General features: G+C 42.7%; 1 protein-coding gene across 1 annotated transcript in view; it reads left to right on the top strand.

Annotated features, from left to right (window-relative positions):
* LOC127652256 (RNA binding protein fox-1 homolog 3-like) overlaps positions 1 to 26970 on the top strand; it is a 145913-nt gene that overhangs the window by 104686 nt on the left and 14257 nt on the right. The window contains exons 8-11 of the mRNA XM_052138394.1: positions 7956 to 8088; positions 11737 to 11776; positions 20900 to 20958; positions 22792 to 22870. Coding sequence (XP_051994354.1) covers positions 7956 to 8088; positions 11737 to 11776; positions 20900 to 20958; positions 22792 to 22870 — 311 coding nt within the window. The remainder of the gene's footprint in view (positions 1 to 7955; positions 8089 to 11736; positions 11777 to 20899; positions 20959 to 22791; positions 22871 to 26970) is intronic.

The raw sequence follows: 26970 nt of genomic DNA, 5'->3' as shown, positions 1-26970 counted from the left end.
GTGTTGGGTTTAGGGGTTGTGTTGGGTTTAGGGGGTGTGTTGGGTTTAGGGGTTGTGTTAGGTTTAGGGGGTGTGTTGGGTTTAGGGGTTGTGTTGGGTTTAGGGGATGTGTTAGGTTAGGGGTTGTGTTGGGTTTAGGGGATGGTTTAGGTGTTGTGTTAGGTTTAGGGGTTGTGTTGGGTTTAGTGTTTGTGTTGGGTTTAGTGTTTGTGTTGGGTTTAGGGGTTGTGTTGGGTTTAGGGGATGTGTTGGGTTTAGGGGTGGTGTTAGGTTTAGGGGTGTGTTGGGTTTAGGGGTGGTGTTAGGTTTAGGGGTGGTGTTAGGTTTAGGGGGTGTGTTGGGTTTAGGGGTTGTGTTGGGTTTAGGGGATGTGTTGGGTTCAGGGGTTGTGTTGGGTTCAGGGGTTGTGTTGAGTTTAGTGTTTGTGTTGGGTTTAGGGGTTGTGTTGGGTTTAGGGGGTGTGTTGGGTTTAGGGGCTGTGTTGGGTTTAGGGGTTGTGTTGGGTTTAGTGTTTGTGTTGGGTTTAGGGGTTGTGTTGGGTTTAGGGGTTGTGTTGGGTTTAGGGGTGGTGTTAGGTTTAGGGGTGGAGTTAGGTTTAGGGGATGGATGGATGGATGGAGGGAGGGAGGGAGGGATAAATAGAGAGACAGACGGATGGATGGAGAGAGACAGACAGACAGACAAACGGGTGAGGGAGGGAGGGAGGGATGAATGGAGAGAGATAGATGGATAGACAGACAGATAGACGGATGGATGGATGGAGGGAGGGAGGAATAGACAGACAGACGGATGGACGGATGTAGATAGATAGATAGACAGATAGACAGACAGATATTACAAGGGTATTATGCTATAAATGTGGTTTATGAGAACATTTCCATTGTCCCCATAATTCAAATCGCTTACGAAACCTGCTAAACAATGTTTTATTGAAAATGTAAAAATTCAGAAAGTTTTTCTGTGAGGTTTAGGGGTTGTGTTGGGTTTAGGGGGTGTGTTGGGTTTAGGGGTTGTGTTGGGTTTAGGGGGTGTGTTGGGTTTAGGGGTTGTGTTAGGTTTAGGGGGTGTGTTGGGTTTAGGGGTTGTGTTGGGTTTAGGGGATGTGTTAGGTTAGGGGTTGTGTTGGGTTTAGGGGATGGTTTAGGTGTTGTGTTAGGTTTAGGGGTTGTGTTGGGTTTAGTGTTTGTGTTGGGTTTAGTGTTTGTGTTGGGTTTAGGGGTTGTGTTGGGTTTAGGGGATGTGTTGGGTTTAGGGGTGGTGTTAGGTTTAGGGGGTGTGTTGGGTTTAGGGGTGGTGTTAGGTTTAGGGGTGGTGTTAGGTTTAGGGGGTGTGTTGGGTTTAGGGGTTGTGTTGGGTTTAGGGGATGTGTTGGGTTCAGGGGTTGTGTTGGGTTCAGGGGTTGTGTTGAGTTTAGTGTTTGTGTTGGGTTTAGGGGTTGTGTTGGGTTTAGGGGGTGTGTTGGGTTTAGGGGCTGTGTTGGGTTTAGGGGTTGTGTTGGGTTTAGTGTTTGTGTTGGGTTTAGGGGTTGTGTTGGGTTTAGGGGTTGTGTTGGGTTTAGGGGTGGAGTTAGGTTTAGGGGTTGTGTTGGGTTTAGGGATTGTGTTGGGTTTAGGGGTTGTGTTGGGTTTGGGGGTTGTGTTGGGATTAGGGGTTGTGTTGGGTTTAGGGGTTGTGTTGGTTTTAGGGGTTGTGTTGGGTTTAGGGGTTGTGTTGGGTTTAGGGGATGTGTTGGGTTTAGGGGTTGTGTTGGGATTAGGGGTTGTGTTGGGTTTAGGGGTTGTGTTGGTTTTAGGGGTTGTGTTGGGTATGGGGATGTGCTAGGTTTAGGGGTTGTGTTGTGTTTAGGGGTTTTGTTAGGTTTAGGGGCTGTGTTGGGTTTAGGGGCTGTGTTGGGTTTAGGGGATGTGCTAGGTTTAGGGGTTGTGTTGGGATTATGGGTTGTGTTGGGTTTAGGAGTTTTGTTAGGTTTTGGGGTTGTGTTGGGTTTAGGGGTTGTGTTGGGTTTAGGGGTTGTGTTAGGGTTATGGGTTTTGTTGGGTTTAGGGGTTGTGTTGGGTTTAGGGGGTGCATTAGGTTTAGGGGTTGTGTTGGGTTTAGGAGTTTTGTTAGGTTTAGGGTGTGTGTTGGGTTTAGGGGTTGTGTTGGGTTTATTGGTTGAGTTGGGTTTAGGGGTTGTGTTAGGTTTAGGGGTTGTGTTAGGTTTAGGGTTTGTGTTGGGTTTAGGGTTTGTGTTAGGTTTAGGGGTTGTGTTAGGTTTAGGGTTTGTGTTGGGTTTAGGGGATGTGTTGGGTTTAGGGGTTGTGTTGGTTTTAGGGTTTGTGTTGGGTTTAGGGGTGGTGTTGGGTTTAGGGTTTGTGTTGGGTTTAGTGTTTGTGTTAGGTTTAGGGGTTGTGTTAGGTTTAGGGTTTGTGTTGGGTTTAGGGGATGTGTTGTGTTTAGGGGTTGTGTTGGTTTTAGGGTTTGTGTTGGGTTTAGGGGTTGTGTTAGGTTTAGGGGTTGTGTTGGGTTTAGGGGATGTGTTGGGTTTAGGGGTTGTGTTGGGTTTAGGGGTTGTGTTGGGATTAGGGGTTGTGTTGGGATTAGGGGATGTGTTGGGTTTAGGGGTTGTGTTGGTATTAGGGGTTGTGTTGGTTTTAGGGGTTGTGTTGGTTTTAGGGGATGTGTTGGGTTTAGGGGTTGTGTTGGGGTTAGGGGTTGTGTTGGGTTTAGGGGTTGTGTTGGGTTTAGGAGTTGTGTTGGGTTTAGGGGTTGTGTTGGGTTTAGGGGATGTGTTGGGTTTAGGGGTTGTGTTGGGTTTAGGGGTTGTGTTGGTTTTAGGGGTTGTGTTGGGTATGGGGATGTGCTAGGTTTAGGGGTTGTGTTGGGTTTAGGGGCTGTGTTGGGTTTAGGGGCTGTGTTGGGTTTAGGGGATGTGCTAGGTTTAGGGGTTGTGTTGGGATTAGGGGTTGTGTTGGGTTTAGGAGTTTTGTTAGGTTTTGGGGTTGTGTTGGGTTTAGGGGTTGTGTTGGGTTTAGGGGTTGTGTTAGGGTTATGGGTTTTGTTGGGTTTAGGGGTTGTGTTGGGTTTAGGGGTTGTGTTGGGTTTAGGGGGTGCATTAGGTTTAGGGGTTGTGTTGGGTTTAGGAGTTGTGTTAGGTTTAGGGTGTGTGTTGGGTTTAGGGTGTGTGTTGGGTTTAGGGGTTGTGTTGGGTTTATTGGTTGAGTTGGGTTTAGGGGTTGTGTTAGGTTTAGGGGTTGTGTTAGGTTTAGGGGTTGTGTTTGGTTTAGGGGTTGTGTTAGGTTTAGGGTTTGTGTTGGGTTTAGGGTTTGTGTTGGTTTAGGGGTTGTGTTGGGTTTAGGGTTTGTGTTGGGTTTAGTGTTTGTGTTAGGTTTAGGGGTTGTGTTAGGTTTAGGGTTTGTGTTGGGTTTAGGGGATGTGTTGGGTTTAGGGGTTGTGTTGATTTTAGGGTTTGTGTTGGGTTTAGGGGATGTGTTGAGTTTAGGGGTTGTGTTAGGTTTAGGGGTTGTGTTGGGTTTAGGGGATGTGTTGGGTTTAGGGGTTGTGTTGGGTTTAGGGGATGTGTTGGGTTTAGGGGTTGTGTTGGGATTAGGGGTTGTGTTGGGTTTAGGGGTTTTGTTAGGTTTAGGGGTTGTGTTGGGTTTAGGGGCTGTGTTGGGTTTAGGGGTTGTGCTAGGTTTAGGGGTTGTGTTGAGATTAGGGGTTGTGTTGGGTTTAGGGGGTGTGTTGGGCTTAGGGGCTGTGTTGGGTTTAGGGGATGTGCTAGGTTTAGGGGTTGTGTTGGGTTTAGGGGGTGTGTTGGGTTTAGGGGTGGTGTTAGGTTTAGGGATTGTGTTGGGTATGGGGATGTGCTAGGTTTAGGGGTTGTGTTGGGTTTAGGGTTTTGTTAGGTTTAGGGGTTGTGTTGGGTTTAGGGGCTGTGTTGGGTTTAGGGGATGTGCTAGGTTTAGGGGTTGTGTTGGCATTAGGGGTTTTGTTGGGTTTAAGAGTTTTGTTAGGTTTTGGGGTTGTTTTGGGTTTAGGGGGTGCATTAGGTTTAGGGGTTGTGTTGGGTTTAGGGGGTGCATTAGGTTTAGGAGTTGTGTTAGGTTTAGGGTGTGTGTTGGGTTTAGGGGTTGTGTTGGGTTTAGGGGTTGTATGTGGGTTTAGGGGTTGTGCTAGGTTTAGGGGTTGTGTTTAGGGGTTTAGGGGATGTGTTGGGTTTAGGGATTGTGTTGGATTTAGGGGTTGTGTTAGGTTTAGGGGTTGTGTTGGGTTTAGGGGATGTGTTGGGTTTAGGGGTTTTGTTGGGTTTAGGGGTTGTGTTGGGTTTAGGGGTTGTGTTGGGTTTAGGGGGTGCATTAGGTTTAGGGGTTGTGTTGGGTTTAGGAGTTGTGTTAGGTTTAGGGTGTGTGTTGGGTTTAGGGGTTGTGTTGGGTTTAGGGTATGTGTTGGGTTTAGGGGTTGTGTTGGGTTTAGGGTTTGTGTGTGGGTTTAGGGGTTGTGCTAGGTTTAGGGGTTGTGTTGGGTTTAGGGGTTGTGTTGGGTTTAGGAGTTGTGTTGGGTTTAGGGGTTGTGTGTGGGTTTAGGGGTTGTGCTAGGATTAGGGGTTGTGTTGGGTTTAGGGTGTGTGTTGGGTTTAGGGGTTGTGTTGGGTTTAGGGGTTGTGTGTGGGTTTAGGAGTTGTGTTAGGTTTAGAGTGTGTGTTGGGTTTAGGGGTTGTGTTGGGTTTAGGGGTTGTGTTGGTTTAGGGGTTGTGTTGGGTTTAGGGGTTGTGTTGGGTTTAGGGGTTGTGTTAGGTTTAGGGGTTGTGTTGGGTTTAAGGGTGGTGTTGGGTTTAGGGGTTGTGTTGGATTTAGTGGTTGTGTTAGGTTTAGGGGTTGTGTTGGGTTTAGGAGATGTGTTGGGTTTAGGGGTTGTGTTGGGTTTAGGGGTGGTGTTAGGTTTAGGGGTTGTGTTAGGTTTAGGGTTTGTGTTGGGTTTAGGGGTTGTGTTGGGTTTAGTGGATGTGTTGGGTTTAGGGGTTGTGTTAGGTTTAGGGGTTGTGTTGGGTTTAGGGGTTGGGTTTAGGGGATGTGTCGGGTTTAGGGGTTTGTGTTGGGTTTAGGGTTTGTGTTGGGTTTAGTGGATGTGTTGGGTTTAGGGGATGTGTAGGGTTTAGGGGTTATGTTGGGTTTAGGGTTTTTGTTGGGTTTAGGGGTTGTGTTGGGTTTAGGGGTTGTGTTGGATTTAGGGGTTGTGTTGGATTTAGGGGTTGTGTTAGGTTTAGGGTTTGTGTTGGGTTTAGGAGATGTGTTGGGTTTAGGGGTTGTGTTGGGTTTAGGGGTGGTGTTAGGTTTAGGGGTTGTGTTAGGTTTAGGGTTTGTGTTGGGTTTAGGGGTTGTGTTGGGTTTAGGGGTGGTGTTGGGTTTAGGGGTTGTGTTGGATTTAGGGGTTGTGTTAGGTTTAGGGGTTGTGTTGGATTTAGGAGATGTGTTGGGTTTAGGGGTTGTGTTGGGTTTAGGGGTGGTGTTAGGTTTAGGGGTTGTGTTGGGTTTAGGGGTTGTGTTGGGTTTAGTGGATGTGTTGGGTTTAGGGGTGGTGTTAGGTTTAGGGGTTGTGTTAGGTTTAGGGTTTGTGTTGGGTTTAGGGGTTGTGTTGGGTTTAGTGGATGTGTTGGGTTTAGGGGTGGTGTTAGGTTTAGGGGTTGTGTTAGGTATAGGGTTTGTGTTGGGTTTAGGGGTTGTGTTGGGTTTAGGGTTTGTGTTGGGTTTAGGGGTTGTGTTAGGTTTAGGGGTGGTGTTAGGTTTAGGGGTTGTGTTGGGTTTAGGGTTTGTGTTGGGTTTAGGGGTTGTGTTGGGTTTAGGGTTTGTGTTGGGTTTAGGGGTTGTGTTGGGTTTAGGGGTTTGTGTTGGGTTTAGGGTTTGTGTTGGGTTTAGTGGATGTGTTGGGTTTAGGGGTGTGTTGGGTTTAGGGTTTGTGTTGGGTTTAGGGGTTTGTGTTGGGTTTAGGGTTTGTGTTGGGTTTAGTGGATGTGTTGGGTTTAGGGGTGTGTTGGGTTTAGGGGTTGTGTTAGGTTTAGGGGTTGTTTTGGGTTTAGGGGTTGTTTTGGGTTTATGGGATAGAATCTATTGTTCATACAGTATAAAAATCATTATGTGTGTGTGTGTGTTTGTGTTTGTGTGTGTGTGTGTGTGTGTGTGTGTGTGTGTGTGTGTGTGTGTGTGTTGAGAGAAGTGTATTGCCACAGTTATCAGATTGTGAAGTCTGCTCTGGTATTGATGGATTCTGTGAGAGCAGCAGATTAACTTTCACGCAGCTAACAGAATCTCAGAGATTGAGTGAGGAATACCGCCGGCTGCTGTGAGTGTAATAGAGCACTGAGACACACACTTGAGGGGGTTTCTTGCGAGGTTTATTGCTGTGTGTTATATGAAGCCACTGCGTTCTGATGAGAGCAGCTGCTACTCTTTCATCTGAAGGAAGATCACGGCCAATCTCATCGTAAGAGCTTCCTCTCTGCCCATAACACTCAAACACTTTAAATAACACACTCGCACAGGCATCCTCTCAGATCATCTCGTAGGTCATCTGGGGGGTGTTCCCGCGTCGCCACCACAGACTGCTGATTTTCCAGATGCTGTGTTACTGTTTATCAAGACTAAACGTCAGCATATGTTCTGCAGTTGGCCGCCGTTCTACTTTCAGACATCACCTACTTACAGAAAACAGATAAAGCATTCCTTTTCTCACATCTTTAGAAACAAAAGTTTAGGAATAATAATCAGAATTTGGTGTGTTTGTTGGTGTTTCAATGTGAGGGGTATTGGGAGGTGTGTGTGTGTGTGTGTGTGTGTGTGTGTGTACAGGGTCTTTGTGGCGCCAGATTGTTCACTCTTCTTTGTTGTTTGCAACTCAAACCTTCCCATGAGCCTCTAGTGATGAGTCTGATGTAATGTGCTCAGAGAGCATCCGCCCGGCTCTCCTCTCCTTTATTCACATTTTCATTATCAGTTTTTGTTTTGGCATTGTTGATGAATTGTATATGCTAAATATCTTTTGAAATGACTCAAGTGAAGAAACAGACAACAGCTAACATTAGTCTTATTAGAGAATATTAACACTCATCACAGGAGAGAATCATTTCAGCACCATGGACAGCTACTATACAAAGACAATAGAGTGCAGAAGTAAAAATCATACATATTTTCTCCATAGGCTAATACATTTTTTACGATAACTAATAAACCTTTAAAGACAGACCTACTGTGAGCTCTGAGTGTGTTTGTTTTTTGGTGGTAAATGCTTCAGTTGAAGTCTGAAGTCATCAGAATTTTCATTTCGGTGCATGACTAGTTATTCAGCTAATTGAGAAAATGCAATGCGATAATGGAATGTGATTAAATAAAGAGTCACTCCAACTGTGTTAACAGTGGTCAGATCTTGTCTTAAGTGTCTTAATGAGTGTATATAAGCTCTCTCATTGTTGCTCTGCACATTAAGGAGGTAATTAAGCGCTTGCCGTTGATTTGATTAATCTCCGTCTAATCCCCCGTGTGAAGATTGCTCACTCCGATTCTCGCACATTCCAACAGGAAGTGTTGAAACGAGGTTAAAGCACAGTAGCTTATTATGAGTGTAAGAACTGGCTGTATTCCTGCTGCCTGACCTCACAATTTGAGATCTTTCTCTCAGAATTGCCTCCTGAATCATATTTATGCTTTTTGAGGCTTTCCTGTCTTTTTATGCCCCTTCATGTCTTCTGGTTTGATTAATGTGTTTTTATTGAGGCAGCGTAGCCTATCGCCTGCTCGTTATGAGTTTAAATTTACATATATCAAACGCCACAGGATGCGTACAGATGCCTGCACAGATATAGAGAAGAACCCAAAGGGGGTGTTATGAAATCCACATTTATTGTGGGATTATTAAAAAACAAACTATGTGAGGTTGAACTAACTAAGGCCTGATACACTAATGTTTTATCTTTGTCTCTGCAGTGACAGGTTTCCCGTACCCCACAGCTGGTGCGACAGTGCCGTACAGAGGGGCTCACCTCAGAGGCAGAGGACGGGCTGTTTATAACACCTTCCGTACGGCCCCTCCCCCTCCACCCATCCCAGCCTATGGAGCGTGAGTCATCTCGTTAGAAAATGTCTCTCTAAGGAGTCTTCTATGTCCTCCTCCTTATGTTTTCTATATTCCTTTACTTCCTCATCTTCCTCCGCCTGATGTCATCTCTATTTCTTCACTTCCTCCTCTTCTTCATGTTTTCTCTCCTCCCTCACTTCCTCTTGTCTTCTTTATTCTTTTACTTCTTCCTCCTTATGTCATCTCTATTTCTTCACTTCCTCTTCCTCCTCATGTTTTCTCTGCTTATTCACTTCCTTCTCTTCCTCTTCTTGTCTTCTTTATTCTTTTACTTCCTCATCTTCCTCCTCCTTATGTCATCTCTATTTCTTCACTTCCTCCTCTTCCTCATGTTTTCTCTGCTCCCTCACTTCCTCCTCTTGTCTTCTTTATTCTTTTACTTCCTCATCTTCTTCCTCCTGATGTCATCTCTTTTTCTTCTCTTCCTCCTCTTGTCTTCTTTATTATTTTACTTCCTCATCTTCCTCCTCCTGATGTCATCTCTATTTCTTCACTTCCTCCTCTTCCTCTTCTTGTCTTCTTTATTCTTTTACTTCCTCATCTTCCTCTTCCTTATGTCATCTCTATTTCTTCACTTCCTCCTCTTCCTCATGTTTTCTCTGCTCCCTCACTTCCTCTTCCTCTTCTTGTCATCTTTATTCTTCTACTTCCTCATCTTCTTCCTCCTGATGTCATCTCTATTTCTTTACTTCCTCCTCTTCCTCATGTTTTCTCTGCTCCCTCACTTCCTCCTCTTCCTCTTCTTGTCGTCTTTATTCTTCTACTTCCTCATCTTCTTCCTCCTGATGTCATCTCTATTTCTTCACTTCCTCCTCTTATCTTCTTTATTATTTTACTTCCTCATCTTCCTCCTCCTGATGTCATCTCTATTTCTTCACTTCCTCCTCTTCCTCCTCATATTTTCTCTGCTCCTTCACTTCCTCATCTTCCTCCTCTTGTCTTCTTTATTCTTTTACTTCCTCATCTTCCTCCTGATGTCATTTCTTTTTCTTCACTTCTTCCTCCTCATGTTTTCTATGCTTCTTCACTTCCTCCTCTTCCTCTTCTTGTCTTCTTTATTCTTTTACTTCCTCATCTTCTTCCTCCTGATGTCATCTCTTTTTCTTCTCTTCCTCCTCTTGTCTTCTTTATTATTTTACTTCCTCATCTTCCTCCTCCTGATGTCATCTCTATTTCTTCACTTCCTCCTCTTCCTCTTCTTGTCTTCTTTATTCTTTTACTTCCTCATCTTCCTCTTCCTTATGTCATCTCTATTTCTTCACTTCCTCCTCTTCCTCATGTTTTCTCTGCTCCCTCACTTCCTCTTCCTCTTCTTGTCGTCTTTATTCTTCTACTTCCTCATCTTCTTCCTCCTGATGTCATCTCTATTTCTTTACTTCCTCCTCTTCCTCATGTTTTCTCTGCTCCCTCACTTCCTCTTCCTCTTCTTGTCATCTTTATTCTTCTACTTCCTCATCTTCTTCCTCCTGATGTCATCTCTATTTCTTTACTTCCTCCTCTTCCTCATGTTTTCTCTGCTCCCTCACTTCCTCCTCTTCCTCTTCTTGTCGTCTTTATTCTTCTACTTCCTCATCTTCTTCCTCCTGATGTCATCTTTATTTCTTCACTTCCTCCTCTTATCTTCTTTATTATTTTACTTCCTCATCTTCCTCCTCCTGATGTCATCTCTATTTCTTCACTTCCTCCTCTTCCTCCTCATATTTTCTCTGCTCCTTCACTTCCTCATCTTCCTCCTCTTGTCTTCTTTATTCTTTTACTTCCTCATCTTCCTCCTGATGTCATTTCTTTTTCTTCACTTCTTCCTCCTCATGTTTTCTATGCTTCTTCACTTCCTCCTCTTCCTCTTCTTGTCTTCTTTATTCTTTTACTTCCTCATCGTCCTCCTCCTGATGTCATCTCTACTTCTTCACTTCCTCCTCTCTTTCACTTCCTTCTCTATTCCTCTTCTTGTCTTCTTTATTCTTTTACTTCCTCATCTTCCTCCTCCTAATGTCATCTCTGCTGCTTTACTTCCTCATCCTCGTGTCTTCTTTGTTTTTTTCACTTCCTCTTTCTCCTTTTCCTCCTTTATTCCTTCACTTCCTCTTTTTTCCTCTTCCTCCTCATTTCTTCTCTGTTCCTTCACTTCCTTCTCCACATCCTCCACATGCTTTCTCTATCCCTTGTACTTTCTTTTCTTCCTCCTGCTAATGTCATCTCTGTTCCTTTACTTCCTCCTTTACTTCATGTCTTCTTAGTTTTTGCACTTCCTCTTTCCCCTTTTCCTCCTTCACTTCCTCCTCTTTTTCCTCCTCCTCCTCATGTCTTCTCTATTACTTCCCTTCCTTCTCCTCCACTTCCTCCTCATGTCATCTCTATACATTTACTTTCTCATCCTATAGCTACCCCTCATGTCTTCTCTATTTCTTCACTTCCTTCTCTTCATCCTCCTCATGTCTTCTCTATTTCTTCACTTCCTCCTCTTCATCCTCCTCATGTCTTCTCTATTTCTTCACTTCCTCCTCTTCATCCTCCTCATGTCTTCTCTATCCCTTTACTTCATCCTCCTTATGTCATCTCTATTTCTTCACTTCCTCTTCCATCACATGTTTTCTCTATTCCTTCTCTTCCTCCTCCTAATGTCATTTCTGCTGCTTTACTTCCTCATCCTTGTGTCTTCTTTGTTTTTTTCACTTCCTCTTTCTCCTTTTCCTCCTTTATTCCTTCACTTCCTCTTTTTTCCTTTTCCTCCTCATTTCTTCTCTATTCCTTCACTTCCTTCTCCACTTCCTCCACATGCTTTCTCTATCCCTTGTACTTTCTTTTCTTCCTCCTCCTCATGTATTCTTAGTTTTTTCACTTCCTCTTTCCCCTTTTCCTCCTTTATTCCTTCACTTCCTCCTCTTTTTACTCTTCCTCCTCATGTCTTCTCTATTCCTTTACTTTCTCATCCAATAACTACTCCTCATGTCTTCACCATTTCTTCACTTCCTTCTCTTCATCCTCCTCATTCACTTCCTCCTCTTCTTCCTCCTCATGTCTTCTCTATCCCTTTACTTCTCATGTCTTCTCTATTTCTTCACTTCCTCTCCCTCCTTTTCCTTCTCATGTATTCTCTGTTCCTTTACTTTCTCCTCCTCTTCCTCCTAGTACCTTCTCCATTCCTTTATTTCCTCTTCTACATCCCTGTCTTCTTTATTCTTTTACATCCTCCTCATCCTTCTGCTATTGTCTTCTCTGTTCCTTTACTTCCTCCTCATCTTCTTCCTCCTTATGTCTTCTCTATTCCTTTCCTTCCTCATCTTTCTCCTCCTTGTGTCTTCCCTGTTCCTTTATTTCCTCCTCTTCCTCCTTTTCCTCCTCATGCTTTCTCTATTACTTAATTTCCTCCTCCTCCACATGTCTTCTCTTTTCCTTTTCTTCCTCTTCCTCCTCCTCATTTCATCTCTGTCCCTTTACTTCCTCTTTTACCTCTTCCTCCTCATGCCTTCTCTATTTCTTCACTTCCTTCTCCTCCTCTGTTTTGACTGTAGACATGAAGATAAAGCAGCTGGCATGCTAATATCCTCTTTATACTCATAGAATTCTACAGGGTGATAATCAAATATATTCATCGTCTCTTCTCTATTCATCTCTCTTTCTTTAACACAGAATGGTGTATCAGGACGGATTCTATGGTGCAGAGATCTATGTGAGTAACTTTGTGTTTAGCTGTTTGAAATTGTAGTGGGCAAAATCATCCCATCAGAGGGAGGTAATTCCACTGAGAGTGGAGTGTAATTGCAGTCCCGTCTCTCTGCTCCTCTTTTGGCTTCAATGAACCAATGCCTTTGTAATGCCAAGAAACCTGACGAGTGAATTCTATATCCCCTCAGTCACCACAAACTCACAGTTTGGCAAATGCACAAAGCTATCTCCGTGTCACACTGCAGGGAACATGCACACATAAATGCCAAATGTGATGCCTCTCTTTTGCCACTTAATGAGCAATATAAATAGTTACTGCTCTTGTAAATGTTGGTGTATTGGTAAAATACTGAGGGGAAAACAGACTAAAGGAATTATGTAGGTCTCACCCACAAAATCTGTGCTGAATGCAATTTGCACAATGCAGTCCCAATTTAGGAGCTAGTTCTGAGTGCTGTATAGTGGAGGATGCGATCTGACACACTGTACAGCATCACTACTGTGATCCAGATACTTGAATCATGCCGAAAGGGTGCTTGACTTCACCGTGCATCTGGATATATGCCAGGTCATAACACTCTGCTCCATAATTGGATTATCATTTAATGAACTACTTCTGTCATGATTGATAGAAAATGTACACATACATCAATTTTATAAAATGCAGTTTCCACCTGCTGTCCTCAGGTGATAAAAGCGCTAAGATAACTGCAACAGGAAATGAGCACTCTCGTGATTTAATTACCTTTAAGCCATCCCAGATGCTATTTCAGAGCTGATTGTGCCTGCTTAAAATAGTGAATAAGACGCAGGTATATTGTGCATAGATGCCATGCACAACTATTTAGTGAATTCGAGTGTTTTCTTCAGATACGCAGTGTTGTTTTGGTCAGATATACACTAGGTTAGCTCAGACGACCTGATAACGAGTGTCCATCTGACCCAGATTGATTCAGTAGTGTGTATTTGAGGTTCAGACTGAAAGTGTTTTCTGCAGAGTGTTTCCCCGTGACTGTTCCTCAATAGGAATCGTCAGACGGTGGATTTGAGCAGTTTCTTCTCTCTATCAGCATATTGCTGTGTGTTCTTTCGGCCACCAGTGAGCCACTGATAAGGCAAAGCCAGTTCAGATAAAAGGATTAATCTTCCCTCTTGTGCCGCTGTTTACACACACACGTGCACATGTAGGGCACATCAGGGGCCCATCTCTCGCCCGAGACAGTGGTGTGAGGACCTGATAATGACCACATGGACCCTGAGTGACCCGACAGAGAAGAGAAAACACATTCCTTCATCCATCTGTATACTCATCCCTCTCTCTCTGCTCTCAGCTGTATAGTTTGTTACCATATTTAGGATAATAAAGCACAATCCCCTGCTCTCGCTCGCAGTGGCCTGATAAAGGCGTGCGCTGTGTATTGGGGCAGAGGGGGTGACAGTATGATTTATTACCACGTGCGTTCGCAGGCGGGGGCTCCAATCAGCACAGTCCCGCAGGAAGTTCACCACGGCTGCGCCTCCTCACTTCCTGTCCCCATGGGAACAAAGGGAAGGGATCACGTGACCTCAGTATTCCCCGCTCAACCTCTAACCTGATTTCACACTTTCTGTAATTCACCTTCTTTATCAAATGTGTGTTTTAGCTTCACTCCCAAACCTCATTTTTTATTGCATTCTTCCAAGACCAAATGATCCGAGCAGTACCATCCACATTCATTTTAAAGCTCTATACTCTTACCGTAAGTCAAGAATGGACTTATTTGTGGAGAATTGAGACAACGTTCGTACGTTGGTACTTTTTTAGTCTCCTGAGCAATTACAAAGCAAAATGATGTTGTTCATGGCAAAAAAAAAAACAACAACAAAAATCTTGTTTTCTATTAAAGATATCTAAACACCAGCCAGGACTTCCTAAGCAACCAAATTGGCCTGGTTGCTAGGGAGGGTAGAGTCACATGGGGTAACCTCCTCGTGGTCGCTATAATGTGGTTCTCGCTCTCGGTGGGGTGTGTGGTGAGTGACTCCAGCCAGGTGTCCTTAGCAACCAAATTGGCCCGGTTGCTAGGGAGGGTAGAGTCACATGGGGTAACCTCCTCGTGATCACTATAATGTGGTTCTCGCTCTTGGTGGGGCATGTGGTGAGTGACTCCAGCCAGGTCTCCTTAGCAACTAAATTGGCCCGGTTGCTAGGGAGGGTAGAGTCACATGGGGTAACCTCCTCGTGGTCGCTATAATGTGGTTCTCGCTCTCGGTGGGGTGCCTGGTGAGTTGCGCGTGGATGCCGCGGAGATTAGTGTGAAGCCTCCACACATGCTACGTCTCCATGGTAACACACACAACAAGCCACGTGATAAGATGCGCGGATTGACGGTCTCAGACGCGGAGGCAACTGAGATTTGTACTCCGCCACCCGGATTGAGGCGAGTCACTACGCCACCACGAGGACTTTGGGAATTCCAAATTGGGGAGAAAATGGGAGAAAAAAAAAATATCTAAACACTCTTAAAACAAGATAAATATACATGAAAAGCAAAATTACGTACTGTAAGATAGTTTGTCTTGTCTTCAGATAAATGTAAAGAAAGAAATTGCCAATGGAGTAAGAACAAATCTTGATACAAAGTGATCAAGTGAACCCCATTGGCAAATAGTTTAGTTTTTGATGTTTTAAGCACAAACCACACCAATTTCGTTAAAGGTGTTTTGATATTTTTACCAGAAGATCAGACAAAAATACTTTTTTTGTTCACTATTCCCAGTGATGGAAATTCAGGTCAGTCTGATTTGAAGCTTTCCGTAGTTATTGAGTATCCGTGTACTTCAGGCTGCTTGCTGGGTGTGCAAAAAGAGAAAAGCTCCCGTTTAATAATGCAGCAGAATGCATTTCTGCACTCCTGCGTCATTTAAAAAGATCCCAAAACCTCGTTTCGCTCCCTCATATTCTGTTACATGCCTTCTACAGTTAATACACAAAAAGGTTTTGCACCCAATTTATATGCGGCACAAACATTATCAATGCACACCGTTCACCGAGCATGCTCTCAATAGGGAAGTGGTTCTCAACCAGGGGGTCGGGACCCACTAGGGGGCCTCAGAACACTTCCAGTGGGGGCCTCAAGATCCCTTAAAATTATTAAAAATATGATAGATTATAATTTGTATATAATTCATATAAATCAACTTACTGAAAATGCTAAACATGCAATAACTCCCTTCAACAGCTTGCTTTTAATGAAGGATATACAGTTCTAGACATTTCTGGAATCACAAAGTTTAAGGAAATATCTTATTATATAAATATCTAATAGCCAACATGGGGGGCCTTGGAGGCAAAAAGAGGCATCATCAGTGTTTGTGTGTGTCGGAGTGCCCCCTAGTGGTTTGACCTGACTGTGCATGGGTGTTCGGTGTTTGTTGGGCCAATAAATGTCAAAAGAGGCTGCTCTCCCTCTCTCTCTCTCTCTCTCAATTTCAATTTCAATTTCAAATTTGCTTTATTAGCATGACTGTGTAACACAATGTTGCCAAAGCATCAACATATTATATATAACTAATAAAACAAACAAACAAACAAACAAACAAAACATATATGTATAAATCATGTCACATGTAGCATTGTAAATAGATGGATAAATAAATATACACACACTGTATAAATAAATACATTGGGTCACTCTAGAGAATTAGCTGTCTCTGGCGTTGTGAATAGCTAGCACATATTTAGCCGCTAGTGCAGCTGTATTATCATCTTCTCCGAGTAAGAAGGACATTTTTTCAGTGTCACTCAGTTCATAGAATGATGGGATCAAGGCTTCAAATTTGGGCAGAAACGTTTCTCTTATATTGTTATATTTCGAGCAAAAGAGCAGAAAGTGTTCCTCATCCTCTATGTGCTGTAGATCACAGTGTCTACAGATCCTCTGCTCTCTCTCTGTCCATGTTTGTCTACGTCTTCCTCTCTCTATCTCTAGGTCATGGTCACTTCATCTGTATTTGGAGAGGATTTGTCTTTCTTTAAAATGTTTAATAAATAGATAACTGGCCAATTTAGTGGTTCTATTGAGGGTCGAGTAACATTGGAGTTTATTCTGGAGGTCAAAATGTGCTTTTAATGATTTATCATGAGTGTCTTTTAGATTTGTGTGGAGTTCTTTAATAATAATTTTGGGGCTGTAGCTGTGGTCAATAGGGAGTATAGTCTGATGGACGAGTTGAAGAGCGAGTGTGTTCAGAGGATGAGGTTCTGCTGAGAATTCATTGGCGAGGAGGGCTTTATATTGCACTGACTCTGGATCAGACTGATGGAGGTGATGCCAGAACTGAACACATCTCTTCTGGATCTCGATGTTCAGCGGGTACAGGCCTAGCTCGGCCCTGCAGGCGGCGGTGGACGTGTTTCTGTGGACCCCTAAAATATTTTTGGCAATTTCCAATTGTAATTTTTCTATTGGTGTTTTATCTCAATTTTTAAAATTTAGTACTGGTCCCCAAATTTCACATCCATATAAAATAATTGGTTTAATTATTGAATTATATAATTTGATCCAGGTTTTAATGGGTAATTTTAAGTGTCCACATCGTGACTTTATAGCATAGAAAGCCCTCCGTGCCTTTTCACTCAGAGTTTTGACAGCCAGACCGAGGCGTCCGAGGCTGATGTTGATACCCAGATGGCTATAGCTCGTGCTGTGCTGCAGGACCTGGCCTTTATACAGGAACTGGTGTTTGTGTGCCTGAGATCGGGCCTTCTTCTGGAACACCATGACTCTGGTTTTGTCCAGGTTGACTGTCAGGGCCCAGTCTTGACAGTACTGTTCCAGCAGGGACAGGCTCTGCTGAAGGCCCTCAGGTGTGCGGGACAGCAGGACCAGATCATCCGCGTACAGCAGACATCTGACCCCTGACCCCTGACCCCTGGCCTGTGTGTGGTGTAGAGTGAGACCGGGTACAGTCGAGCTCTCCAGCGCTGATGCCAGATCATTGATGTAGATGTTGAATAGAGTCGGGCTCAGACTCCACGGCCCTGCTGGAAGAACGCGCGTCTGTGGTCACTGATTTTCACAGCACTTTTGCTGTTGCTGTACAGAGATTTAATAATATCAAATGTTTTTCCGCCGATGCCAATTTGTAGGATTTTGTGTAGTAGACCATCATGCCAAATTGAGTCGAATGCTTTTTTAAAGTCTACAAAACATGCAAATATTTTTTTTGTTTGTCCTTGATGTTTTTGTTGATGAGAGTGTGAAGGGAATAGATGTGGTTGGATGTGCGGTGTTTTGGTAATTTGGGTTTTGGCTCTCTCTCTCTATATATATCGCTCTCACTCTCTCTCTCACTCTCTCTCTCACTCTCTCTCTCTCTCTCTCTCTCTCTCTCTCTCTCTCTCTCTCTCCGATTAATGTCTGTTATTAGCGATCTGCCTGTAGACAAATGAGCCGCACTGACCTCACATGTCCCTGACTCAAACTCTGTCCCGATTAGGATACAAAGAGAACACACTACAGTCTTGAGACATTAAAAGGACACGTCTTGCAAGAATGACCCTGTTCCAAACCTATTGAGCTGCCTATGTAGACAGCATTTGTGAAGGAATCACAGGCGTGCTCCCGTGGCAGACTGGAGGGTTTCTAAAACACCCTCCTGCCAAAATGAAAAGGCAGCATCACACGAATCCTTTGTGAAGAAGACAATCTTAGAATGCATTGTGACAAGCTCCATATACAACTATATAAAAGACCCAAAATGGTGCACATGCCGAGAGAAACATTGCTTAAAAAGCCTCATTTAGCGTCACGGATGTGCATGCAAAGTGTGGACACACAGACGTGTTTTGGTAAGGCTGGACGAAATGTGTATACAACGGGTCAATTTGACCTGCACACTTTTATGTACAAAGTCAGCTGCATATACACAAAATAAAAACATTTCTTTGATGTATCTTTGTTATGTCTGGTTCTCACACTTCTATTCAGTGCTGCAACAGACTTTGTCAGACACAGGCCACATCCACACGAATACATTTTAGTTTGAAAACACGTCTTTTATATCTCTACCTATTGGCCTTCCATCCTCACTGAGATTGGCCTTCCATCCTCACTGAGATGGCGTTTTTGTCCAGTGAAAACTGAGCTTTTCCGAAAACACTCATCAAGTGGATGCATTTGATAAAGCCGTTTTCACGTTGTAGTGTGGACAGGAAAACGGAGCTATCGGAAAACACTGACGTATTTGTTGTCATGTGACGAATGTGATCCATTAAACCCAAAACAATCAATATTTTGATAGCATCATTAAAGATAAATGTTACTTTGTACAAGCTTCACAATGCGTTCCTTCAATGGCGACCGGAAGTTTTCTCGGAATTGCTGTCCGGTGATGGAACTTGTGGAAAGTTGCGATTTAAGACCGTACACGAAACAGCGATTTTTCGCATGAGCATTAAAAGGCGATTTAAGAGTTTTCATTCATCTTCGTGTTTTGGGAAAAAGCTTGAAAATGGCAGTGGACAGGGAACGTTACGAAATCGCCATTTTCAAATGTATCCGGATTAATGTGACCACAGATAGTCAAATGAGTTCCAAAAGACTAACAGTTGAAGAAGTCCTTTCAAGGGTTTGGTGATGTGAAACTGACCAACGCAGAATGCTCACATTCGTCAGATGCACGCATCTCTCTCTCTCTCTCTCTCTCTCTCTCTCGGTTGGCATCTCTGGCTCCTCTTCATCCCTCTCTCAGCTGATTGGAGTATTTCAGCACCAGGCGTTCATCCTTACGGCTCCTCGTCACATTCTGATTTAAACTGTCTCTGAAGCATCCTCTATCTCTAAGACACAGAGGGAAATGTAGCTAAAAGTCGAGGGTAGGGTTGCAACAGCTTTGCATAAGGTTTCACGTAAGTTGGGACGTAAAGTTCACACTAAGGGCTTAGTAACTTCTAGTTAGTTTGTAACTTAGTCAGTGCTTAATTAGCTTGCACCACCTGTTCTTAAGGCAAGACTTAGCTGGAGCAATTCCAGTTTAACATATTGTTTTTTTATTGATCATAATTAACATTACACAAGGGCGAAGCAGCCAGGGGTGGGACACGTCCCCCGCTCTCTTCAATAAAGGTGATCACCCACACTTTCCCAAGCTAAACCCAAACCGAGGCCAAATGGTGGATTTGTGTACAGTATTATTTACGTTTTGTTACTTTGGGTTGATTGAGCAACCATCCAGCCAATCACAGGTGAGTTTCATGAGCCGAAACAACCCTTACCTTATAGGCCGTCAGTGAGACAGTCTAATCTAGTTTGTCTAATTTGCCAATTTAAGCAGATTACTAGATCTGTGTTAAATATGTAAAGCTATTTTTTACATCAGCTCCAGGTTTTTAACTATGTTGGTGTGTAGTCGACAAACTGTAGGAAAAAAGATCGATCTGAATGGAAAACACTCGAGCCACTTGGATGCATTTAAATCCCACAATGCACAAGCACAGAATAAAACATGCACAATTGACATTATAGTCATATTTATTCAGGACCAGCTTGTGTTCAGTCTTTTATTGTCATGTGTGAAACAGAAGCAAGTGCTCCAAAAGATGACATTTACTTTTGCAGCTAATTTGGATAAATTCTGCTTTTAATTTGCAATACATGAATCTTTAAAATACTACAAATCCTACAAGTACATTGTGACGGAACGTGTTGGGAATGAAGACCCAAATGCAGGAATGAGTGAAAAATCAAATATATTTTATTAAAACGGCTGAAAACAAATCAAAACATAAACAACCGACCACAAGCAGACTGTCTACTTACAAAATGATCTAACAAACACAAGAGGGAAGAGGGCACAATATATGAACAGGTGAAGGCAATTATTATGGCAAGGACTAAAGGAGGGAGAGTGATGAGGGTAATGAGGAGGCAGGGCAGGGAAGCACATGGCTGAAACAAACACAGACACAGACAATTACACAAACACACGACAAACAGAAAGTAGATAGGGACCGAAGTATATAGAGTGGTGGTGGCGTAGTGGGCTAAAGCACATGACTGGTAATCAGGAGGTTGCTGGTTCGATCCCCACAGCCACCACCATTGTGTCCTTGAGTAAGGCACTTAACTCCAGGTTGTTCCGGGGGGATTGTCCCTGTAATAAGGGCACTGTAAGTCACTTTGGATAAAAGTGTCTGCCAGATGCATAAATGTAAATTTAAATATTAATAAATACTGCATTGTAAGTGGGAAGGGGTGTTTTGGGAAGAGAAATCGGCCTGGGATTTTACATAGAAACTGGGGGGGTGGGGTCACTTTTCTGCATATCGCTGCCCCCTTTTTGGCACCATTTTGTGGCCCATTATGCATAACGTGGCGGCTCATTTCAGCCGATCATGGCCCATTTGGCCCATTTCACGGCCAACCCACCAGCCAGCCCGGTTATCCCGATGGCCAGTCCACCCCTGAATGGCCCCAAAGTGAGTTGGCAGACCGGGAGAATGCCCAGTATGCCAGATTACCAATACAGCCCTGATTGTAAGTGTTGGGACTATGCAAGCCACCTACTGACAGCTAGATGACCACTACCCCCATGACAATACATTATAAAAAAATTATTACAGGGGCAATCCCCCCGGAGCAACCTGGAGTTAAGTGCCTTGCTCAAGAACACAATGGTGGTGGCTGTGGGGATCGAACCAGCGACCTTCTGATTACCAGTTTACCAGTTATGTGCTTTAGCTCACTACTATACCACCACCACTCCATAACTGCGTACTTACGATAAAGCAGTGACGTTAGAAAACCTCAAATGTATTGGTGTGTATGTGGCCTCTATTGAGTATTGTGTCGATAGATAAGTACCATTGTAATGAAAACATGAGGCGTACCTATGTAGCCTATGTAGAGGTTTCCCAATTGGTCACTTTTGAGGTTCCATTACACTTATGATGTTGCCTAAGAAGGTGGCTGCCTTTGTAGGTTGTAGGCAGCAAGTCAGCTCGCTAGGTTTTGGAACCAATCTCCATGTCCTTTGTGGCCTAGTTAATGTATGTACAGTAAACTAGGCCACGTCGTTGAGAGAGACAAATCTTTTTGTTGTGTGTCTGTATTGTGTTGATGCTCTTGATGTTGTGTGTTTGCAGGGAGGTTATGCAGCATACAGATATACTCAGCCTGCAACGGCTACAGCGTACAGCGACAGGTATGTATGCAGCGCTACCTGATAACAACAGCAAAAACACAGACCTACTTCGACATAAGGGCCTAATCTGACATATTTGGATCTCCTAAAGGAGAACAACCGTCATCAATGTTGAGAAACGTCTGAGACAAAGTTGACACTTAGAACTCCATTAAGTCTTATGAGCAACATCCAAGCAATAAAATGTTCCTGATGGCGAGAAACACAGAATTGTAACCACATTCAGCGGGAGCAAACACACAAGATCTCTCTTTCCTCTGTGTTTATGAATGGCCAGAGGGCTGACAGACCGAGAGAGAAGCAGAGAATTAATGATGGTCTGAGAGACACAATGATAAATAGTTAAACAAGTGTTTACTGGTACGGTTGTTTGTTTGTAAGAAAGACACCTCTGATTCATCCGAGCCCCTCAGAGCAGCTGTCAGGTCTTGTGCCGATTGCGTCCCTCTTTAATCTGTGAATGACTGACCGTGTGTCTCATTTAGCATGCACCTGCCCTCCACCTCTTATTTGATCAATGCTTAAAGATGTATTGACTCTTACCCACTGGCCAATCTGCAGCAGCAAGAGGCCCGGCGGACACAACATTGTTTAAATATGAAGAAGAAAAAAATGTCCCCTTGCAAGACTCATTTGAAATTCCCAAACTGAGCTTGTTTGAGTCTGTTTATGAATGCACTCTTTACGTTTTTAGATTCAATCACCGATTTCGCAATGCCAAGACGTACGATATCTTATGATTTAGCCATCTCGTAGAAATGATTATAATGTTTCACCGGGAATCTAGAATTTACTCCCTGTATTTTTAACATCATGACAATGCAATCATTTGTACAAGATGGCGAAATCGTAAGATATCTAACTGACTTGACTCATATGAAAAGGTACTACATTAATTCCCCCTAAGAGACCTTGTGATCAACAAACAGAATTAAAGTCAATACAATACCGGCGTCAAATTGTCATTAGCCTCCTGTTCAGTACATTATTTAAGAAATTGGTTACTCGTTCCATATTTGTATATAAATAACCTGTAATATTTCCCTCAATGATGGCGTAGTGGGCTAAAGCACATAACTTGTAATCAGAAGGTTGCTGGTTCGATCCCCACATTCACCACCAGTAGTAACATTGTTTGTTGGTTTGTTTATTTTTCTCTGTGGGAGTGAATTGGTTGTACTTCTTTTGCATTTCTTACAATTTCGCCATCTCGTGCCATTATCGCCACATGTCATGAGACCTGGTTACTATATTAGAGAGGCCTTTACAATTACAGGAGAGATTATTGTGCAAAATGTCTAATCATCAACATGCAAGTAATCTCTAAATAAAAAAAGGTCTGATTATCTTGCACAACTTGCTTCTGAAGAAAAGATATTTTTAATTGAAAAGTGAATTCAAAGCACTTCGCCAATTTAATCCTAGTCAGCACAATTAAACTCGCTCGATGTCCAGTTTAAAATCACCACATATATCTTTACATTCAAACGTTCTTCTCTCTCTTTGGTTGGTTGAGTTGCTTGCGGCCGAGGGATTGTGTTGTCTTATCTGCTCCATACAGACCTTCATTTGCATCACTCTGTGAAGGAGAAGGACCAAGTGGAATATGTGTAATATTATAGTATATAAATGAAAGGAAATCTCATGAGTTGTTGCTTCATTTAACCTTGAACCAGAAGCAGTCGCGGTAAACCCAACAAACAGCACACAAAACAAACCTCACAGCACCTTCAGCTACCTCGATCATGTTGCAAACATGTCACCACAGTCACTTTATTTCATGTGATCAGGTGTGTTGTATGTTAAAGCATTTCCGTGTCTCTCTTTCTCTAGTTACGGGAGAGTCTATGCAGCCGCTGACCCATATCACCACACCATCAGCCCGGCGGCAACCTACAGCGTGGGCACCATGGTAAGATAACCTTTTTTTATTCGGAAGACTACATGTATCACTTTAATACATTTGCTCTCAAATCTTTCTTAAGAACTATTTGAAGCTTTAAAAATGATTATGGAATTTGAGGCTTTTTGTCCATTTACGTAATTTCTCAAAACATCTAAACGTAAACATTCAATTGTACAATTGTGCAGTGGTTCTCAACTGGTGGGCTGCGACCCAAAATGTGGTCGCAGGTTTGATCTGAAAGAGTCACGGACAGATGGGATTAACAATGGGTGAGTGGTGGTGGTGTAGTGGGCTAAAGCACATAACTGGTAATCAGAAGGTTGCTGGTTCGATCCCCACAGTCACCACCATTGTATCCTTGAGCAAGGCACTTAACTCCAGGTTGCTCCGGGGGGATTGTCCCTGTAATAAGTGCACTGTAAGTCGCTTTGGATAAAAGCATCTGCCTAATGCATAAATGTAAATGTAAACAATATAAGGGTGCGTTTAGGATCGTTTTTATCGAGAGGAGAAAAGAGTATCTCTTCACGTATCTTTTGACATCAGAAGCTGTGCATCTGGTATTTTGACGCAAATTCATCTTCGTAGCATGCAAATGCAAATGTTACTTGGAAGAAGCTAGTCAAATTAGGTGCATGTACCCTAATTATTAATAAATTAGGTACATATGCGGGGAGATGCAACGGTCGAAGACATTGGTCTGAATGTGTACGGCTAAGCGGAGGAGTTTAAATGGGATACATTTAAATAAACTTTTCCTAGAGGGTTTTACCATGCAAACGATCTTACAGTTAAAGCACAGGACACTAATTAAAGTACATCTTAAAGGGATAGTTCAGCCAAAAATTTTAATTCAGCCATTGTTTACTCACCCCTGTGTTGTTATAACACTATATATGACTTTCTTTCTGTTTCTGAACACTGAGGGAGAAATATTGTGTTCAGTGATGTCATACAATGGCAGTTTATGGTGACACCTCTTCAAGCTTCAAAAGAACACAAAAGTATAATTCAGAAGTCTAATTAATTATTCATGAGACTCGTGATTGTTATGAAAGTATACGATAAGATTTGATGAGAAACTGAAATCTGATGTATTATTTAGTGAAACTGTGAACTGTTGATCTCCTGTGTGTGTTCATGAGAGTGCACGAGAGCAGCAGATCACGCAGACCCCTCGCAACATTGGGGTGTTCAAGAGAAAACACGTTGTGTTTATCTAAAAACAGCGATAGTGACAACAGAACACAACTGCACACAAAACAGAGAACAGAACTCACTAAACATGTCTGAAGAGTTTATAGTTGAAGAATTGATGCATTTCTATGCCCAGCCTTAATTTTTTTTAAAGTTTTTGGACTGGTGCCAGTTCACAGTGGAAAATAGAAAATAGAAAACAAGCGATCGATACTGTGGCTGCCTGTAGCCTCCTCTATGTTTCTGTTTGATTTCCAAATACTCCGTTCATAAAAATAAGGCTGGGCATAGAAATGCATCAATTCTTCAACTGCAAACTCTTCAGACATGTTTAGTGAGTTCTGTTCTCTGTTTTGTGTGCAGTTGTGTTCTGTTGTCACTATCGCTGTTTTTAGATAAACACAACGTGTTTTCTCTTGAACGCCCCAATGTTGCGAGGGGTCTGCGTGAACTGCTGCTCTCGTGCACTCTCATGAACACACACAGGAGATCAACAGTTCACAGTTTCACTAAATAATACATCAGATTTCAGTTTCTCATCAAATCTTATTTTATACTTTCATAACAATCACGAGTCTCATGAATAATTAATTAGACTTCTGAATGATACTTTTGTGTTCTTTTGAAGCTTGAAGAGGTGGTCACCATAAACTGCCATTGTATGACATCACTGAGCACATAGAAATTCATATAACACCACAGTAAACAATGGGTGAATTTAAATTTTTGGATGAACTGATCCTTTAAATAAACATTTAAAACATTCAAACCAATTGTTGGATTATTAATTAGCCACTCAACCATCGTGACTTATCCCCATGCAAACCAATTGAGAACTACTGGTTTAAAGTATATTCTGTGAGTTGTTTTTCCAAGCCATTTGATGACTTAAGAGGAATTCAGTGGGTTAATGTCTGTTTTTAGCTAGCGTTTGCAGCTAACATCAAAGATGAGAGCACTAATGGGCCCATCAGAGCGAGGAGAGCTCGTCTCCCTTCTCTGCTGCGTCGTTTTCACTTTATTTCCCAAAAACTAACGAGCACGTAATGCATGTAGCAGTGTGCCGTGGGACAGACTCAAGAACCGGACGGAGACAACAGAGGCGTGGGTTATTTTCAACCGCCTCTGCTGAAGAGTCAGAAAAATGACTCTGATTTGGCACTCCAGCATGCATGCAATTCTTCAATGACAAGGACGACAGCAAAATAAATTACAAACTAAATAAAAAAAATAGTAAACAGTTCCCCGGTGCAGCTGCTAGCTAAAAGCTTTCATTAATTAAGACGTTTTATTTTAAACTCTCTGCATTTACTTAATGAAAGGAATGTTCCGGGTTCAATTCAAGTTAAGCTGTGTCGACAGTATTTGTGGCATAATGTCGATTAGCACTGAAAAGGATTTCAACTCGTCCCTCAGTTTTTTGAAAGCAAGAATAATGGTTACAGGAAGTGTGAGACCAGCATTCCTGATGGGTTTAAAGCAGAAATGTAAAGCTTGTCTTTTAGTTCAAGCACTTACATGAATTACATTAAAAAAACATTTATTATTGGAGTTGTCTAAATCATTTTTATAGCAGTAAGACTATTTTCTAGGTGGTTAAATGTCTTGTGGGTGGGGTTTGATCCATGTAAACAGTACTTCTATCGGGAAGACACGCAGGCTTGAGTGAGGTTTAAAATACCATTTATTTGATGGACTTAAAACAGAAAAGTAATGTCTCTCTTTTTGGCGTAAGCCCCGTCTGGCGGTCCAAGGAAGTTGTACTTGGAACCGTAATATCCTGCCGGAGATAGGAGGCAGGGGCGAGGAGCCTACCCCCATGCAGGACGGGACTCAACAGGTGGTGGTGGGGTGGAGGAGGTTGCCGTGTTAGCACACTGAAACAGCAATGTGATAGATTGTGAGCAGACTTATAAAGCGACAGCTTACATGTGATTGGCTGGGAGTAAACCCGCTAATGGTGCGATGATGTACAGCTGCTAGTCTTCCCGCTAGAACTACGCTGCGCTTACATTTCATGGATAGATTGGTGTTTCTTCAACTTCAGGCACTTTTCTGTCCCAGGGGTTCATATTTATTCAAACAAATGTTTTAGGGGGTTCAAGCCCGAATGGGTAGTGGACAAAGGTGTCAGCAAAAGAGCATACTTCAGATGAAATTTGAGATAAGTGATGCTTCAAGAAAACATAGTAAAATCAAGGTAAATGTCACTTGTTAGAAGAATATTTTTATTGGGCGTCGTTTCTAATCAAGCTTTAATATCGCCTAATTCTGCAAAGAAAAAATGATGCAGGAGTTGAAGAAACACCCAGATATGTCATGGTTTTACATTAGTCATGACATGAGATGAAAGACTGGATATAACTTTACACAGACAAGTTAAGCGATTTTATAAATTTTTATATTTCACATATTATATACATCATATTATATATCACTCATTGTGGCATGGGGGGCGTGGTCATGTGTCGGTCTGCAGGAGAGAGAGAGCGGTAAGGCTTGTCACCTGTTTTGTAATTACCTCTAACACCTGTGTCTTGTTATAGTGATACGGAGAAAGACATTTAAGGAACACCAAGTGTCTCTCTCCGTATCACTATAACAAGACACAGGTGTTAGAGATAATTACAAACCAGGAGACAAGCCTTACCGCTCTCTCTCTCCCGCAGACCGACACATGACCACACCCCCCATGCCACACTCATATTATGCCAACACTTTAAATATTGCAGTCTTGTGGCTATATTTTTAAAACTGTGTATTTTCTTACTATTAACGCAATTTTTGCTTTTTTATAAAAAACTGAGGAACAAGTATAAATAAATTTTTCGTGGTACACTTAAATTTTTATGTGCATGCTCAGCTCTGCGTACAGTTGTATGCAAGCCTGTCAAAGTATACTCCATTTA

Source organism: Xyrauchen texanus, chromosome 12 (genome assembly GCF_025860055.1).
Source record: "Xyrauchen texanus isolate HMW12.3.18 chromosome 12, RBS_HiC_50CHRs, whole genome shotgun sequence".
In the NCBI taxonomy this organism is placed as follows: Eukaryota; Metazoa; Chordata; class Actinopteri; order Cypriniformes; family Catostomidae; genus Xyrauchen; species Xyrauchen texanus.
This window is presented reverse-complemented; position numbering and strand designations above follow the sequence as displayed.